The 18,979-nt window shown below is 35.3% G+C and overlaps 1 protein-coding gene across 2 annotated transcripts in view; it reads right to left on the bottom strand.

Moving 5' to 3' along the window:
- The window catches only part of LOC124357986 (nose resistant to fluoxetine protein 6-like), a 38,790-nt gene extending 24,383 nt beyond the window's left edge, over positions 1 to 14,407 (bottom strand). Inside the window, exons 1-5 of one of the 2 annotated variants that reach the window (XM_046810165.1) lie at positions 13,877 to 14,407; positions 9,138 to 9,302; positions 7,849 to 8,078; positions 2,663 to 2,871; positions 1,822 to 1,907 (exon numbers count right to left, since the gene is read on the bottom strand). In XM_046810165.1, coding sequence (XP_046666121.1) covers positions 1,822 to 1,907; positions 2,663 to 2,871; positions 7,849 to 8,078; positions 9,138 to 9,302; positions 13,877 to 14,129 — 943 coding nt within the window. In that variant the 5' untranslated portion in view covers positions 14,130 to 14,407. The remainder of the gene's footprint in view (positions 1 to 1,821; positions 1,908 to 2,662; positions 2,872 to 7,848; positions 8,079 to 9,137; positions 9,303 to 13,876) is intronic. The other variant, XM_046810164.1, reaches the window with a different exon arrangement.
- Positions 14,408 to 18,979: the final 4,572 nt, after the last annotated feature.

Raw genomic sequence — 18,979 nt, 5'->3', positions numbered from 1 at the left:
GAATTGTACCGCTCAGTAACACAGATCTAGAAAGGTTTTCGTGCTGGATTCGTAAAGCTTTATACACGGATGACGACATGATAATCATTGTAGATGATCTAAACCGAATTGTTATAACTGATCAGCAAGATTTGTTATAAACTTAACAATAAGGATAAGGATGCAGATATACCGTTGAAAAATGTTTAGGGTTGCTCATTTATTCCTGAAAGATACTCATTCAAAGCTGCGCATGATTGATTCTTACTTGGACGCAGCTGTTTCTTGCATGATGTAATATACACTTTCAGTTTACGTATCGCCTTTCTGTGCCATGTAATAACTATATCAATTTTATAATAGAAGGATGATAAACTACCTGTTCTTAAAATACGCGTACTTATTTTGTAATCAAGATGGTCACTTTCGACACAGACAATGTTAATCTATAAATTACCATATTCATCTTGGTAATGGACCACAAACATTACAATGTACAAACTTTAAAAACAGCTTTTGTACGGTAATCGTCTGTAAATTTAAACATTTTGTACTTCATTTTCATTCTTTTTTTAAATGTAACAATATTAGGACATTATAATAAACTATAATTCATTTTAATCTGTAACTATAAATTTATACTTTAAATTTAAAATATACTCCAAAAATCCCACACTAATATAGATTATTCCTGAAATGGGAAATTTTGTTAAAATTACTTCTAATTGAAGTTCACAGTCGAAATTCACACTGCATTTTCATATGCTAAAGACGTTTTGTGTAACAAAATTTCAGATTTTTACATTGTCCCTAATAGAGGTAATATCGACCAAAACTTTGTAAACCCTAAAGTTTCTCAAATTTAAAAACCTGTAATTTTAAAGAATGGATATCTCACCACTAATACTTAGTATATAGTAACAATACGATGTGGTGTAACAGCGAAAAACGTTTAAAGGCGGAAACGTTGTCCCTTCTTAGAAAACTACTCTCTGAAAGTTAAATTATGTACGACTTCGTTCAATAACTTAGAATTGTTATGAATGTATTAAGAAATGTATGTAGTTAAGTATGTATGTATTTAATTTGTAGGTCAATGAGTACTACAAATACTATGTTAATGTGTCCGTAACTCACTGCAATGTATTTAATTCATAGGTGAATAGCGTGTAAAATAGCGTAAGGAATAACACAAAACTGGCGGCCAGTTACGAGCGGTGGACTATAATTAAACAAATTTGCATTACCAGACCTGTGCGAATCCACTTATTAAATATCAGTGATTTTTGAGATAGTCAAGCAACCAATTAATTTTGTTCGGACCGCAGGGTACGCATTGGCCCTTTGAGGAAATAGCGATTGAATGAAAAAGTGAATAACAATAATTAATACAATGAAAAGTATCGTAGTAATCGAAACTATTTGAGTGTAACTGCTAGGACTGCCAATAGTTCGTTATAATATTCCGAATGTTCCGCGTGCACGCGGCAGTCTATCGTTGACCTCCACCTGTTGTTATCGATTAATAAGATAATATCGCTATCATTTATGTGAAATACCTCTTATACCATAGTAATATGGTTTGTCAAGCAAATCATTATGACCGATGATAAGTTATTCTGTTACTGGCAAATTTTATTATGCATGGTTTTTCAAAAACATGCTTATTTAAATAAATCCTCGGCCATGCCGTCTTCTGCCACTTAAGAAGACATAAAGGTGTTCGTGAGAGATTTGAACAATTCGAAATATGATAGTAGAAACAGAGCAAGGAATAAAGTTCCGGGAAAGAAGTTCTAATCTATATACCTATGTTTCTGTGATATGAACCCGTTTACTTACCAAGTTTTTCTGCATTGGGGTAGTTACTGTTGGTGTCCACCATTGTCGATACCACAGCAAGCATCAATATGCCTCCGAAAAATCCTCTGCAATTATAAAATACGAGATGTGATATCTATGAAACACGTTACTTTTTCTAATATACAATCACAATCCTAATAATTGCGAAAGTGCCTTTCTTTGTTTGCTTTGCATTCATGCATAAACAAACAACCGATTGTACTGAAATTTCACATGGGCATTCTTAGGGTACCTGTGATTAATATAGGCATATTCGTATTACAAAAATCCCTTCCGGCTACGCCCCACTGGTCACTAAATCAGTTAAAAATCCTATCTTGGTTTAGTAAAGTTGCGAAATACGAAGAGCCTGTTAAACCTAATCAACTGTTCTGTATAAACATTGTATGTGAGTACGACAAACGCTTTAGTTATTTTTTCAGTTTGTTTACATTTTCAGTATGAAAGCATAGAGTAAGCTTTATAGTAAAAATATTTTTAATTTCATACATTTCGGCAACCTCTGTTAAGCAGAGTAACAAACTATCCAGATAATAAAATTAAAAGTCTTAGTAAAAATGTACTTTTTTGAGCATATTAAATATTAGATATAAAAGAGAAAGCTACTAACTTTTACTATGAAGTTAAAGACTGTTGTAAAACCCATCTTAGTTGTCTTTCGAAAGAAGTTGGCTCCTCAGATCTGTGTATGTACTCGTATATATATATATACTAGTAACTAGTGATCGGAAACTAGTAAAAATCTACTATCTTCGATTTTAGTTATGGCACCGGTCGTGTAAACAAAGCCAAGAACAAATAATTATAATATGATACTCACAAGGTGACCAGAGTGAGAAATGGCAGCACTGTGCCTCGTTGATTGGTATAGCACATCCCAGGCTTTATGACTGGGTCCACCGTGATCCCTGGAAGTTGGTAGCCCTGGAGGAAGTGCCGCAGACCGGCTTCCACCTCACTGTCATTACAGGCTGCTGGCACGCACAAGCCCCAGCGTAGTGTGGACCACCTTGGTGCAAAGTGTCCTGGCTGTTAATAAACATACGATTAATATACATCGATAACGTAAGGTTGGTAGCCCTGGATGGTTATCCCTGCACTCCGCATAAAATTCAAGAGTGCGCTGGTGCCAAATTTTGTCATCGACTTCTAACATTGAGTTTCCACTCTTTAATATGTTTACTTCATGAGTAAAAATTTGCACGTAAAAGTCCAATATGATTCATTTAATTTGTTTAGAAATGTATTTATTCAGCTATTTTTCCGTTGCTATCTTAGTTACCCATAAGACCAATATAAAAATTTGCTAACGCTCAGCCAAATCCTATGTAATGACATGCCCCAACATCGAATTCAGTGTTTTCTGTATACAAATGATTTTCATGCGAACTTTAAGTCAATAAGTTAGTTTCTTTACGAGATATAATGTAGGCATACATACAAACAAATTACATGTTTGCAGCTTCTTTAGTGACCGGCTTCTCTAGAGCTCAGCCAAAAATATTACATTTATTCTATAAGTAATATGTTTTGTAAAATAATTTCGATATATTAAAAAAAAATTAAAACATTGTTTTTTAAAACTGTACCAGTTGATTTGCAGCAGGTAATAATTATTTGCAATGACCTTTTTGGTACTGTGTTTGTAACTTCCAGTTTATTATAATGTGATGAATTAGTTGCTCTCCAATATCCTGTCCAGTCTAAACGTCAAAATTATCATAATAAATTTTACAAATTCAATCAACTACGTCGTACCTAGTGAATGGGTTATTCTGCCCATAAAGATTGTGTTTCAATCTGATCGACTAAAATAGACTTAACAGTAATATTTCGCCTCACAGCCAATTCAGTGGAAGAAACATGCGCACACAGTTGCCAACATTAAACTTACATCTCACTGAATCTTCTTTTACAAGAGCTATTATCTCTTCGGTGTAAAATTCTTTACTCATTGACTATTAAAACTCTTCTCGCATAAATGTCTATCCTTAGTGTTGAGGTTGATTAAAACAAGTCCATGTAGTAGCCTACTTGTAGGTTACACATCTCCTCAAACTATTGTGAATTAGAAGTTTACGATGTGACATTTCAATGTACACACACTTTAAAGTAAAAATCTTTCAATCAGTTTTGTGTAGTCTAATTTTAACATGACAGTTTTATACAGGGTGTACATAAAGTCCTGCACGGGTATAATATTTTCTGAACGATAACAGAGAAATAAACAAGATTTGGTACATCAATACTACACCTAAAAATCTACTTTTTGATGGAACTATCAGTTTTCTGTAATATCATGGGGACGTCCCGCAAGGAGTCAGAAGGAAATCTTAAAATAGGAGCATAGGTCAATATGGACATCGTTTTAAAGGGCTTATCTAGCAGAGTTTAATGCCGCAAACCGCACTCAAAAAGATTGATCCATTACAAAATGGCGGCTGTTCAAAGGTTTTACTTGGTTACATTGTATTAGTAGCCATAACCCCAGTAAAGCAAAACTGCAACCAAACAAATACTGCAGCTAACTACTACATTATGCTTGTCAGTTGTACAGAAGTGAATTATGACATTAGTTATCCTCAAGGGTTACAAATTTGGTCCTAATATATTGATAACGGGGAAAACCTGATAACAGTAACAATTAGAAATCTCAGCGACCTATGACGATCGGAAACACTTCCTATTTCCATAAAGTGTTGAACAGTTCTCCCTACAGTTGTTCTAGAAATTGGCTGCCTTTCGTGAAAGTAGTCATTAAATAAATGGCATGCTTCCTCGTGTGATCGTCTGTTATTTCCCCAACCAACCATCATAAGAAGTGTTATACGTTCACGTTCGTCAAGCGACATAATGTAGTTGAAGAACTACAAGCAATACGACAAACTCTTTTGTACTAAAGCGCACTGATAAAATGGATGGACAGCACTACTAAAACAAGAAAACTAGAATAGCCTACTATGAATAGACTGGCTAATAGGAAAGTCCTAACTGCGACCCAAAAATAAGAGATTTCTAATTGTTACTGTTATCAGGTTTTCCCTGTTATCAATATATTAGGACCAAATTTGTAACCCTTGAGGATACCTAATGTCATAATTCACTTATGTACAACTGACAAGCATAATGTAGTAGTTAGCTGCAGTATTTGTTTGGTTGCAGTTTTGCTTTACTGGGGTTATGGCTACTAATAAAATGTAACCAAGTAAAATCTTCGAACAGCCGCCATTTTGTACTGGATCAATCTTTTTGAGTGCGGTTTGCGGCATTAAACTCTGCTAGATAAGCCCTATAAAATGATGTCCATATTGACCTATGCTCCTATTTAAGATTTCCTTCTGACTCCTTGCGGGACGTCCCCATGATATTACAGAAAACTGATAGTTCCTTCAAAAAGTAGATTTTTAGGTGTAGTATTGATGTACCAAATCTTGTTTATTTATCTGTTATCGTTCAGAAAATATTATACCCGTGCAGGACTTTTGTGTACACCCTGTATACTGGCGAACAGCATTGCGAAATTAGAAGACCAATATACTGGTCTATTGGAGTTTAGTTTGAAAGTTACCCACCTAATCGTTTTGAGCGTTAATGATTTTGGTGGGGGGGGGGGAAATCTTAAATGTCTCTCCGTCGGGCAATTTTGTATGAAACATGAAAAGCTTTTGAAGAATTCGAATAACATAGTTGAGGGAAGAGTACTTATTTTTTGTGTTCCCCAGTCACTTTTTTGTTGTTTTTAGTCATAATTGTTTTGATCTTGAATAAGGCCACATTGTGAGATCTAAAAGATTTTGTTTAGAAAAGTATAGAGAAGGTAGTGTTTAACAGTCATACAGATTAGAACCAAGACCATGCTTCATAATTTGAACAAGTTAATATAGATGCACCCAAACCTTACTCCTCTAGAGCTGAATCCTGATCCTTTGCTTGCAGGATTAGTTAAAAAATTTGTGTTTTCCTCACGTCACTAGTCATGGATTTTTAACATTACCACAATGATTCTCTTACTTGAAGAAAATAGCTGTGCCCTTTTTAAATCAGATTTTTGTGAAAGAATTACCACCTAATTTATGTTTTCAAAAGATGACGTATTCCCAAAGCACTACCCAAAATTGTTGGGCACAACCCTGCTGATTTGTTTGACCTTCCAAGAAATTTTGAGCTTCTTCCGACATAAATTTCGTGAAATACAGAGGTTAGATGTTGTAAGCGTGGTAGGATTTGGTAACTTATTGATGTACAATATTTGGAGATCAATCCAGGACTAGATAAACAAATTGTGTTTCATTTAAAGACTAGTCATGGCTATTGTTAACATTACCAAAATGCTTCCATTACTTAAAGGAAATACCTCTATCATTCCTTTATTAATCAAATTTTCGTGAAGGAAGTATCACCTAATGTATGTATTGAAAAGATGACGTATTCCTAAAGCACTACCAAAAACTGTTGAACATCAACCTGCTGATTTTTTTTGACCTTCCATGGAATGTTGAGATTCTTCCAACATAAATTTCGTGACATACAGAGCCAGATGTTCAAGCGTGGTAGGATTTGGTATCTTCTTGATATACAGTATTTGGGGAGCAATCCATCAATTTAAAACCCTGATCCTATTATTGCAGGACTAGATAAACAAATTGTGTTTTCCTTAACGACTCCTCACATTACTAGTCATGGCTCTTGTTAACATTACCAAAATTCTTCCCTTACATGAAGGAAACAGCTTTGTTAATCCTGTATATAAGAGATTTTCGTTAAGGAATGTATGTTATGATAATATGATGTATTCCGAAAGCACTTCCCAAAATTGTTGGACACCAACCTACTGGTTTATTTGGCCTTCCAACAAATGTTGAGCTTCTTCCAATGTTTTAAACGTGGTAGGATTTGGTAACATCTTGGTGTACAGTATTTGGAGAGGAATCCAGTTATTTAACTCAGAATTCCCAGAAGCGTTTAAAAATTCTTGCAAGGATATTTTTATTGAACCAACTGTGCACCATGCGAAAATTAAAAAAGCTATATAGTTTCTTAGCGTTTAAGTTTGTACCGTTTGTTAGTTCCATTTTATATAATGCAACATTTCACAACCTAGTTAGCAAGTACAACTTAATATTATTTTTTATCCAATGTTCCGGAACTAAATTATCGGCGGACTAACTACCTAATTGGCACGCGTATGAATATTTTATTGTAACCCTTTGTAGCAGCCCAACTACGTCACCGATTTCACCTCGCGCGCTATGTCCGTAAGTAAAATTTTTATTTTCGTACTATTAAATTAGCCCTTTGATGCCAAACATATAAAAATGAATGTAACGTAAAGTAAAGTTGTAAATAGTAAAGTAACTTACCCTTGAAGATCTTTTATTTTGCTTGATTGAAATGGATACAAGTTTTGGCGTCGTCCTTCTGACGAGCACGTTGTGATAAGTTTTTTGTCTCATTAAATGGCTAATACCGTCGCGAAATTGTTTTAGGCGAGCTCACGTATTATTTGAGTAGATGGTTACCACTTTCATAACTTCTACTCCTCTTCTAGTAATTACCGACTAGAAATAACCCTTCTTAGACTACAGCTTCAATGTCTCGTGCCAAGACACCGACGCCCGGGTTGTGAGTCTACATATTGCGAAGGGAAGTAAAATCTTAAAGTTTTATAAAGTAAAATATCGTAGGCATAATTCCATAGAACATTGGATATTTTAGGCCCCCCTATCAGATATACATTTTTAGTTCTTATACTCTAATTGGCAGCAACGTGGCAAGGCATACATTTAATTTGCCAACTAAAAGTGGTGCTTGTAAGTTTCATTAATTAAATTGAACTTGTAAGTAAACTTTGCAATTCGAGTATTTATTACTACGACCTCAGAAGTCACCACCCCCTTGTGTTATCGTCATTCGGTACAATTTTAATGTACAACTATACCAAGTGAAAGTGATGTCAATAACGAAATGAGTATTCCAAAGGAAGGCTTTTGGCCTCTTCAAACTTACATCTGAATGTTTGCTGCGCACGAAGGCTCCAGCCTGCATTCTGTGGACGGCGGCTCGCAGGCTTGGCAAGGCCGCCGCAGTTGTCTCCAGGTCGATGTCTGCCAAACAGTACTTGCCCTCCACCGTGCCCAGGGCTGATAACTGCACTGCCAGACAACTGTCGTAGTCCCCTAACTGGTTGCTGTTGCCACTCAGCAGCCCTGCTGCAGGCTTGGCCGTGGCATCCCACACTGCAGAAGGCAACATTCAACACAAATTAATAGCACTTAAGTGACATTTAGTAGGAATATCAAATTAACTTACGAACCTTCAAATCGTCCTTAGACAAATATTCATTTAAGCAAGAATTGTATTTCATTGACGACTATCCCAATATACTTTTGTACTGTTAAATAAATTACGTTAATAATTCGTTCAATACATTTCTGTTTTTTAATGCATGTATTTATTACACGATTAAAAACTGTTTATTATAGGTTTTTATTTATTATCAACATGCCTGTTTAATCGTAAATACGAAATTGGAATTATTTCATTATTACTTTACTGTTGCGACAGCTGTTTATAAATCCTAATAACATTATAATTGTAACAGTGCCTTTGTTTATTTCTTTTGCTTTCACGAATAAACTATTCAACGGATTGTACTAAAGTTTTACCTAGACATTCATAGGGCCCTTTAGAACCCCTTATTTCTTAAATCAATCTGGGGTATGCCCCATTGGTCTTTAATGCAGCAAAAATTTCCATGTTGGGTGTTAAAGTTGTATAACTTGAATTCAAATAGCCAGTTAAATGTATTCAACTCTTATGTATAAACATTGTATTATGACAGCATGACCATATGTTTCATTATTTTCAATTTGTTTACATTTATAGAGAGAAAGCATAGCTAAAGTAACAATACGTTTGCTTTAAAATCCTAGGCAAACCAATTTATCTATTCTGGGTGACAAAGCAATATACTAAATGGAAATTTTATGAAAGTAAATTGTCTAAGTGACATCGCACCCATGTCTCACTGATGAGTTACTTGAAAATGAAATAAATGTTTGGTGGTAGGCCTATCAATTCATGATTCTGGTTTATCCTGGTCACAGAAATACTCAATTCCTAATGACTCTTTCTAATTTTCAGTTCTTTCTAGTTAATCAGAAGTTCACAGGGAAACACAGTCTTAATTTCACACTTAGGATATCAACAGTTCTATATTCAAAGAAGACTAAAGTTCATCTAACACTGAAACGACTACATTGCTATAACTAGAATAGACAGAATCGATGACTCACTTTGCATGGCCCACAGCTCGTAATGTTTGAGGTCCCTGAGGTACTGCTCGACCTGTGCCTCACATTTGGAGTTTGGTGCTGACAGGGGGGTGTACACTTTCCCCCACCACATGCCATCCTTCTCTGCCGGGGGGTTCTCTTCTGGCACAAACGAAATGTTAATATCTGTAACCAAAACCAATCCGTAACACAATAATTGTGTTTGAATAGTAGTGGTGATACTCATATAGAATTTTTAACTTGTACAGTCAATTTTTGTATGGCTGCAAACTAGTGGTAAAATATTAATAAATTTCAATCTACAGGCAGACCCGCGAGAAAGTAACACACAAACAGAAAAAGCTAAATACATTAAAGTAACACAACATCCTTTTAAACTGCAACTCAACATAATTTGGTGATGCATTTTAAGACATTTCCAAAAGACAAAATAGAGATGTGTTTTAGTCAGATATGAAAGTAGTTAGAGTGATTACTCATATTAAGGCCAGAATTGGAGGTTGGTATTTGTTCAGCGTTTTTAGTAAGCAACCTACATTTTCGTGAACCGTTAAATTTAAAACACATGAACAATTAAAACCCAATTACAACACTAAATCCTTGGAGCTCCTCTTGTATGAGAAAACATTGGGTTTTAAACAGTTTTTTTATCGTCTTGTAATGGAAAATAATACGTAGTTTTTGAACATTTTGAAATGAAAATCCTGAACTCACTAACCCATAATATGAACAATTATTCAAAATCTGATCTAAAACAGCTCTTAAACATAATTCGCCTTGTGCCATTGGTGGTTGATTACCGATTGATGAATAGTGGACATTAATAAATCAACTTTGTTGATCAAAGATACTAACTACTGTATGCCTATTTTCCAATTTTTACACAAACCATTCAAAAAAACATGGCTCTTGCTCCGTTAGAATTCTCAAGAGGGAGTTTATTCCTTTAGTTTCAAAATGAGCAGCCCAACTTTTTGTAATTTCCAAATGTATTAATTAAAAATTGGTTAATTATAGGATGTCACGATCTAGGCCAACTACTTGTACCAACTCAGACCATTCAATGCTAGTTTATGGTTGGCTTTTCCCTCGGTCTTCTCTCATATCGATAACACTCGTCCTTGCGTACTCCAAACAAGCTCTTTTTTTAGAGGGTGGGCTGATGATAAAAATCCACTGCAAGCCAATCCTTATTATAAGGGTTACAACTCATGTCACACGGGCAAGATCATGTTGTCATTGAAGCAAGTAGTAGAGAATGTGTTTTTAACTACTCTCTGATCAAAATGTCAAAATGACATTTACACTTTTTAAGAACGTGGATTAAAAATAAGCAAGACCCTTGTGAACCCACCTCGAAATTTTATTTGTTACTTTAAATAATAGTTAATTGCTTCTGATCCATCCTTTTACGCAACACAATAGTCAGACTCGAAAAAAGTGCGCTACAGAGCAATAAGGTATCAACTTATAATATTAACTATTTTCATATGAATTTTAGGTGTTTGTCCGGAATAATGAGAGCTACAAAAAGAATTCCGATTTGGGTTTTTAACTGTCTTATCTAGGTGAGAGCTAATGTAAGAGGAAGCCCTGTTAATTTCAGTCATGTATGCCCTGCGAATCGGACTCTACACTAACTTTGATCTATTATGAGCACGAGTAGACCTGCAAGTTGTTCTTGTTCATCCGTGAGGGCGTTGTTTGCTTATCGGTCGAGGTTAACGTTACAAAACTTTATTTCTTTGAAAGAGTGAGGGATCATTTACGTCTTAGTCGTTCGTTTGGATGTAAAACTACTCAGTGTTCCTTTGTTCTTCAATTTCAAGAACTCATGATGAATCCCAAGAAAATGCTTTATTCATCTTTGAGTAAAGCTTTGCTCGATGGGAGGAGTATTGAAGACTAACATCACTTAATTCTCAGAAGGGTAACTTCCATAACTTGTAGAATAATTGAGGAAATAAATTTCGTGCCACATGCAAAATAAATTTAAGGATGGTATTCGCAAAAGAGCTTCATTGCACACAGTGAGCACTGAGTTTTGATTAATGCTTCTCAAAGATTTCGTTGTACAAACACTTCTTCTGGTCGAAGGCACCCAGAAAGATTTGAAAAATGCTGTAGAAATTGTAGAAAAGGAAAAATACAATATGGGGGTTCTTCACTAAAAGAGCAAGTTGCCCTTTGCAGTAGTACGTCAGCATTGTTAATTATTTCGACCGAAATTGACTTGTAGCAGCCCGAGATCATTGCGAAATCAGCTAAAGATTTAGGATGTAATATACAAATTACAAAAGTAAAAAAGGGCCCAGCAGTATCAAAACGACGGATACATTTGCTCAAGCCTCAGTAATTGCCGACTCGAACCCTAAATAAAACCTGGATGCGGTGAAAAATATGAACGACCAGAAATTACTTCAGACATGGAAATTTGCTTTAAAAATAACTTTAGGAGGACGATAATAAGTGTGAACGCTGTAACGTTTAATTGGTGCCTTTACTGTTAAGTGGAATCCTAAAAATAACTTTATTTGTAAACTTTTCACCCTCATTTCCTCGAAATTGCAGCTACTCCAGTTTTTGTCCCTAAAAAGAAATTCTGTTCGGGTTGAAAATGAAAGTATAGGAAGAGTGTATGGAAACTTAAAACGGAAATGAACGTCGGGGATATTATCATCTATAATAAATTTTCAACGTTAAAAGATAACGTTGCAAATCCCAAAGCCATGACAAAATCTTCGTTATACAGCGAATGTCTTATTTTTAACGCTCGTCCGCCCAGAATGAATCAGACAAATGGCTTTATTTGAACAAATACCGTACGCTATGTAAAAGAAAGAATTTGTTATCGGTTGTGAAGGTTCTTGTGCAAGGTTCCTGAATATTGTGCTGTAGCTCTATTGAATGGTTTTCTAAAGAGGTCCATGAATGCTGCAATGAGGATCTTTCTACTGAAAACCTTCATACATTCCCGTTTACTAATAAATTAAGTTTTGTTCCCAAAAATTTTGGTGAGCTCACACCAAAATTTAGATGGTTTTGATCAGAACCAATGAAAAGTTAGTATCAACGAGTGAAGAAGTTTTACAATTTATTTATATGATTTCGTTTCTTTATCGTTAAAGGATACTTTTAAATAAAACGCACATTCTTAGAGCCTTTTAAACATATTAAATTAGATTACTAAATGATGATGAATGAATGAAGATACTACGTGATGGTGTTTTTGTAATTTGTATTCCAAATATATTTTCCCTTTCATACATCAAAAGACAGTTTTCATCGATTATTTGATACAAAAGATAAAATTGAATGATCTATCTTCAAACTATAGTATTTTTATTACTTTTACTAGTATAATGTGGGCAGTGAAGTGATGGGTAACTGTCCGAAAAAGATATACACAGTACGTTCCGTATAACGTATAAAAATACACTTGCTCAATGACCGAGATAAACTGTTATTTTGTTCTTTGAGTAAATATGAAGTACTCACAAGGACATGCATTGTGCAAAACTGTTTGTCCATGAGGCGTTATGGATTTTTATGCAGTTTAGATTTTTTATGGTGTACGTTTTTATATTTTTAATGATACAGGAATAGGTCAATGGAACTCGGTACAAGTGGTACAGTTGTAGAGAGTCCTTTGCACCCATGCATGGTCCAAGTAGCCGATCTACAGGGTTTGGTTCAAGGAGTATTCCTCTCTAAGTACTAAGTAAGTTTTAATCGCTAAATTTAGGAATACGCTTAAATTTTTAAAAATTTTGTCACCTGAATAAGATTCTAATCCTCAAAATGTTGTGGTCTTTTTTGTAAATTTCAAAAATCCCATTTTGTTATCAAATTTTCCAATACAGATAAAAATCTTTAAATAAAAAAGTAGTACACGTCGTCACAGATTCTTGATAACTCCTTCTCCCACCCCATGGACCACGCAATAGATATACGTACTTTTTATAAATGAAGGACATTGTCTGAAGGGCATACCGCTCAGATGAATTACTAATGAAATTTATATGTACAATTTTCATTCAGTAAACCTTTAAAATGTTTATTCCCGCTTAATAGTAGTTATTTATCTGTGTCCATTTGTTGATCATTTGCTTGCAGAAGATCGTTATATAACAAATATGTAAGAAAATAAGTCTCAGGATATAACCTTGTGGTACCCCGGATGTAATCATTGGTTGTGTAGATTGTAGTCAGTTATAAAAGAATTGGGTCTTATTATTTGAATTCAATTTCGAATTATATTCAATAAACAATTAATGTGTAACGTAAATTTTGGTGCTATACGTATAATTACAGAACTGAATTTTGTAAAAATTATATTCCCTCTAAAATGTTGGATCGGGTCTTAATCTCAATTGATTCCTACTTGGATAAAATCATACCACGAGGTGGACAGTATCTTAATCTAAATTTAATCGTAAATCTCCAAAGTTTAGATAAAACTCTGTCTTTATTTTAGTTGTTAGGAAGTGCTCCGAAATCCAAGTATTACGTCATACTATCTATAACGAAACGGTCCAAGTGAATGCCCTTGGGTTTCCTCTAAGCGAAAAGTTGTTTTGGTCCTTATACGTTTTGTTTAAGTCCAAAAATAAATATACGTAAATATTTAAATGTTTTATGTCTAAACATTTAGTCTTTTTGTGTCTATCCTTTTAAAAATGTTTTAATATTGTTAAACTACAATGAAAACAAAATAAATTTATTTAATGTAAACTGACCTTCGAGTAAGCTGTCACTCAACCACACAGGCGCCTTGTCTTCATTGAGAAAGTCAAAGTCTGTAAAGACGTCTGGTACATTGCCGAGGGCGAAGTCACAGTTAATGTGGTCCGGACAGAACTCCGAGAGCAGGAGAACATCGTCGTGTTGGGTCTCCTCGGTCTCTAAGGCTCGGACCACGAGGAATATCGTGTAGCAGGCGATCACGTTGCGCGGGTCCACCACCCGCACTACATAGTCCAGTACTTTCATTGTACTTCTGTTCTATCGTTTACCTCAGATATCACACCACTATATCACAGCTGGGCTCCAACACTGGATGAAACACTGGAATCCGCTCAGTTGTAAAGACGCGCCGAGATATGAAGGCGCCATGCTGCACGGAGATAGCACTTACTCTACTATTTCAGTGCATTTTGTGGAGTGGCGTCAGAGCACTAAATATACACGGAAGTGTTTGTTGTTGTGGGAGCATGTGTACAGCATCACGCGCGACTGTCTCCTCGCTCCCTCGGACTGGTCAGTAACCGACGGGGCTGGCCCGTGGAGTTGCCAAGTTCTGTATATTTAGCAACGGTGCCATTCAGTGGGACATCTTTGCCAGAATTAGTCCTGGCACTGTGCCACAGTGGGAATCTTGTCGTTCTTTGTTGTACCAGGACGCGTGGAATAGTGTTTACTAAGTAAAACTTCAAAGTGCGTACGCGACTTATTAACGGTTCAAGGACAAAGTACGCCACATTACAACGCTAGGAAACAGATTTCGCTGAGGTTGTGTGCAAAATTTCAGATCCACAGCTCATTTAATTCTTTAGATGCCATGCGAACAGACTAACTTATTTAATACGCATACACATAAGGGATTTTACAGACAAAATATAAATTGTTCAACCCTCCCGAGTGATTAGCTTCAATGATGCAAAGCCAAATCTCATGAATGGACATGCCTGATTATTAAACTAATTCTTGTGTAAGCAAAAATGAAAATTTAAACATTAAAGCTTGTAACAATATGTAAAATTAATTAATTATAAATGAAAATTGCAAAAATTAAGGTCTACAAATAACATTTTCTTGTGATAAGTGGTATGGTCTTTACGAATTGTCAGGCTATATTTGGTTCATCATGGTGTCTCTGTTTGTTTATACATTTTTTGTCCTTAGAAGTTCTCGTTGCCATCATGGGTACCCATAAGACTTACATAAAAATGTCCGCAAACTCTTAGCCTACATCAATGGAGTGACATGCACCATCATCGAACTCAATGTTTTATTCTATAGATGGAAATTATGCTTACTGCAAAACTTCAAGTCTTGTCAGGTGAGTGTATTCTCGAGACATCTAGCAGGTAGACAGACAAGAATTGAATTTTCCCAGCCCTTCTTTGCTAATGCTCAACTTACCATTCAAGAATGTGCTATATAGAATTTAGCAGTACAATAATTTATTATATTTTTTAATTATTGGTGATGATACATTCGTTGAAAACGCTTTTGGATAAAATTATAATCAAAACTAACATTCAACAGAACTTAAGATAGAACCGTATACATGTACTTGTAAACATCACAAACTCGTGCTACTGGAGTATAAACGTACATACCCGTGAATTGAGAATGATTAGTTGATAACAGACGTTACAGATTATACAGATTATACACAGAATGTCCGAGAATATAATGGAGTTTACTTGTAAACATCACAAAGTCGTGTTACTGGAGTATAAACGTACATACCCATGAATTGAGAATGATTAATTGATAACAGACGTTACAGATTATACACAGAATGTCCGAGAATATAATGGAATTTACTTGTAAACATCACAAACTCGTGCTACTGGAGTATGAACGTACATACCCATGAATTGAGAATGATTAATTGATAACAGACGTTACAGATTATACACAGAATGTCCGAGAATATAATGGAGTTTACTTGTAAACATCACAAACTCGTGCTACTGGAGTATAAACGTACATACCCGTGAATTGAGAATGATTAGTTGATAACAGACGTTACAGATTATACACAGAATGTCCGAGAATATAATGGAGTTTACTTGTAAACATCACAAAGTCGTGCTACTGGAGTATAAACGTACATACCCATGAATTGAGAATGATTAATTGATAACAGACGTTACAGATTATACACAGAATGTCCGAGAATATAATGGAGTTTACTTGTAAACATCACAAACTCGTGCTACTGGAGTATAAACGTACATACCCATGAATTGAGAATGATTAATTGATAACAGACGTTACAGATTATACACAGAATGTCCGAGAATATAATGGAGTTTACTTGTAAACATCACAAACTCGTGCTACTGGAGTATAAACGTACATACCCGTGAATTGAGAATGATTAGTTGATAACAGACGTTACAGATTATACACAGAATGTCCGAGAATATAATGGAGTTTACTTGTAAACATCACAAAGTCGTGCTACTGGAGTATAAACGTACATATCCATGAATTGAGAGTGATTAGTTGATAACAGACGTTACAGATTATACACAGAATGTCCGAGAATATAATGGAGTTTACTTGTAAACATCACACACGCGCGCTACTGGGAGCGGAAGTAGTAAATTGTTTAGAGCGGTTTAAAATAGATCACTGATCAAGTATCTTCTACATTCTTGTGCAAAAATAGCCCTTTACTAGGAGTTTGTAGTACTAACATTATTGCCAAACATAAATAAATATACCATTTTGTATTTATTTTCTTGATCGTGGCAAGAAAACAAACTCAACATTGGGATCGGAAATCTAATTAACTCGAACTAGATGTGCTCGTACACGTGCAAACTCTACGACATTGTGCGTGAAGTGGCGGGTAACGGCTAGTGATTAAATACAAATCTTTGTTTTTTTTTTAATAACCAGCAATATATAATTAACATCATTTGATACTTTCTCGGTGGCATACAGCGCTCTTGTTTAAATGATGCATTGCTGTCAGGAGCCGCCATTTTATTTATATTGAAGACATCTACGTCAAAGTTGATATACTTTTAAAATTATACAAAATGAGAAATGAGTTGTACACTAGGTATTATTTGCACAACTATGACTTCTATATTACACATTTTACAAGTAGTTCGATTCACATCTTGTTATGCAACAGTTTTCATACATTATATATAACTAGGTACTCATATATCTAAAATAATTAAAAGGTGCGTTTCTAGTTATGTTTTAGGGGTCTAGAAGTGATCAACCACGAAATTCCAGATACATTTTAGTTACGAAGATTCAGAACATTCTAATTTCAGGGATCTCTTGAAGTTATCCAGCTGGACATTCTAGGTACCCTCTAGTTACGAGGAGTCATAACATATTGGAGTTTGGAAGTGGACCACCACGAAATTCCAGATACATTTTATTTACAAAGTGTCAGAACATTCTAACTTCAGAGATCTCTTGAAGTTATCCAGCTGGACATTCTAGATACTCTCTAGTTACGAGGAGTCATAACATATTGGAGTTTGGAAGTGGACCACCACGAAATTCAAGATACATTTTATTTACAAAGAGTCAGAACATTCTAATTTCAGGGATCTCTTGAAGTTATCCAGCTGGACATTCTAGATACCCTCTAGTTACGAGGAGTCATAACATATTGGAGTTTGGAAGTGGACCACCACGAAATTCAAGATACATTTTATTTACAAAGAGTCAGAACATTCTAATTTCAGGGATCTCTTGAAGTTATCCAGCTGGACATTCTAGATACCCTCTAGTTACGAGGAGTCATAACATATTGGAGTTTGGAAGTGGACCACCACGAAATTCAAGATACATTTTATTTACAAAGAGTCAGAACATTCTAATTTCAGGGATCTCTTGAAGTTATCCAGCTGGACATTCTAGATACCCTCTAGTTACGAGGAGTCATAACATATTGGAGTTTGGAAGTGGACCACCACGAAATTCAAGATACATTTTATTTACAAAGAGTCAGAACATTCTAATTTCAGGGATCTCTTGAAGTTATCCAGCTGGACATTCTAGGTACCCTCTAGTTACGAGGAGTCATAACATATTGGAGTTTGGAAGTGGACCACCACGAAATTCAAGATACATTTTATTTACAAAGAGTCAGAACATTCTAATTTCAGGGATCTCTTGAAGTTAACCAGCTGGACATTCTAGATACTCTCTAGTTACGAGGAGTCATAACATATTGGAGTTTGGAAGTGGACCACCACGAAATTCAAGATACATTTTATTTACAAAGAGTCAGAACATTCTAATTTCAGGGATCTCTTGAAGTTATCCAGCTGGACATTCTAGGTACCCTCTAGTTACGAGGAGTCATAACATATTGGAGTTTGGAAGTGGACCACCACGAAATTCAAGATACATTTTATTTACAAAGAGTCAGAACATTCTAATTTCAGGGATCTCTTGAAGTTATCCAGCTGGACATTCTAGGTACCCTCTAGTTACGAGGAGTCATAACATATTGGAGTTTGGAAGTGGACCACCACGAAATTCAAGATACATTTTATTTACAAAGAGTCAGAACATTCTAATTTCAGGGATCTCTTGAAGTTATCCAGCTGGACATTCTAGGTACCCTCTAGTTACGAGGAGTCATAACATATTGGAGTTTGGAAGTGGACCACCACGAAATTCAAGATACATTTTATTTACAAAGAGTCAGAACATTCTAATTTCAGGGATCTCTTGAAGTTATCCAGCTGGACATTCTAGGTACCCTCTAGTTACGAGGAGTCATAACATATTGGAGTTTGGAAGTGGACCACCACGAAATTCAAGATACATTTTATTTACAAAGAGTCAGAACATTCTAATTTCAGGGATCTCTTGAATTTATCCAGCTGGACATTCTAGGTACCCTCTAGTTACGAGGAGTCATAACATATTGGAGTTTGGAAGTGGACCACCACGAAATTCAAGATACATTTTATTTACAAAGAGTCAGAACATTCTAATTTCAGGGATCTCTTGAAGTTATCCAGCTGGACATTCTAGGTACCCTCTAGTTACGAGGAGTCATAACATATTGGAGTTTTTTTAAGTGGACCACCACGAAATTCAAGATGCATTTTATTTACAAA

Source organism: Homalodisca vitripennis, chromosome 3, assembly GCF_021130785.1.
Source record: "Homalodisca vitripennis isolate AUS2020 chromosome 3, UT_GWSS_2.1, whole genome shotgun sequence".
NCBI lineage: Eukaryota > Metazoa > Arthropoda > Insecta > Hemiptera > Cicadellidae > Homalodisca > Homalodisca vitripennis.
Note: the sequence above shows the minus strand (reverse complement) of the source record. Positions and strands in the feature narration are given on the sequence as shown.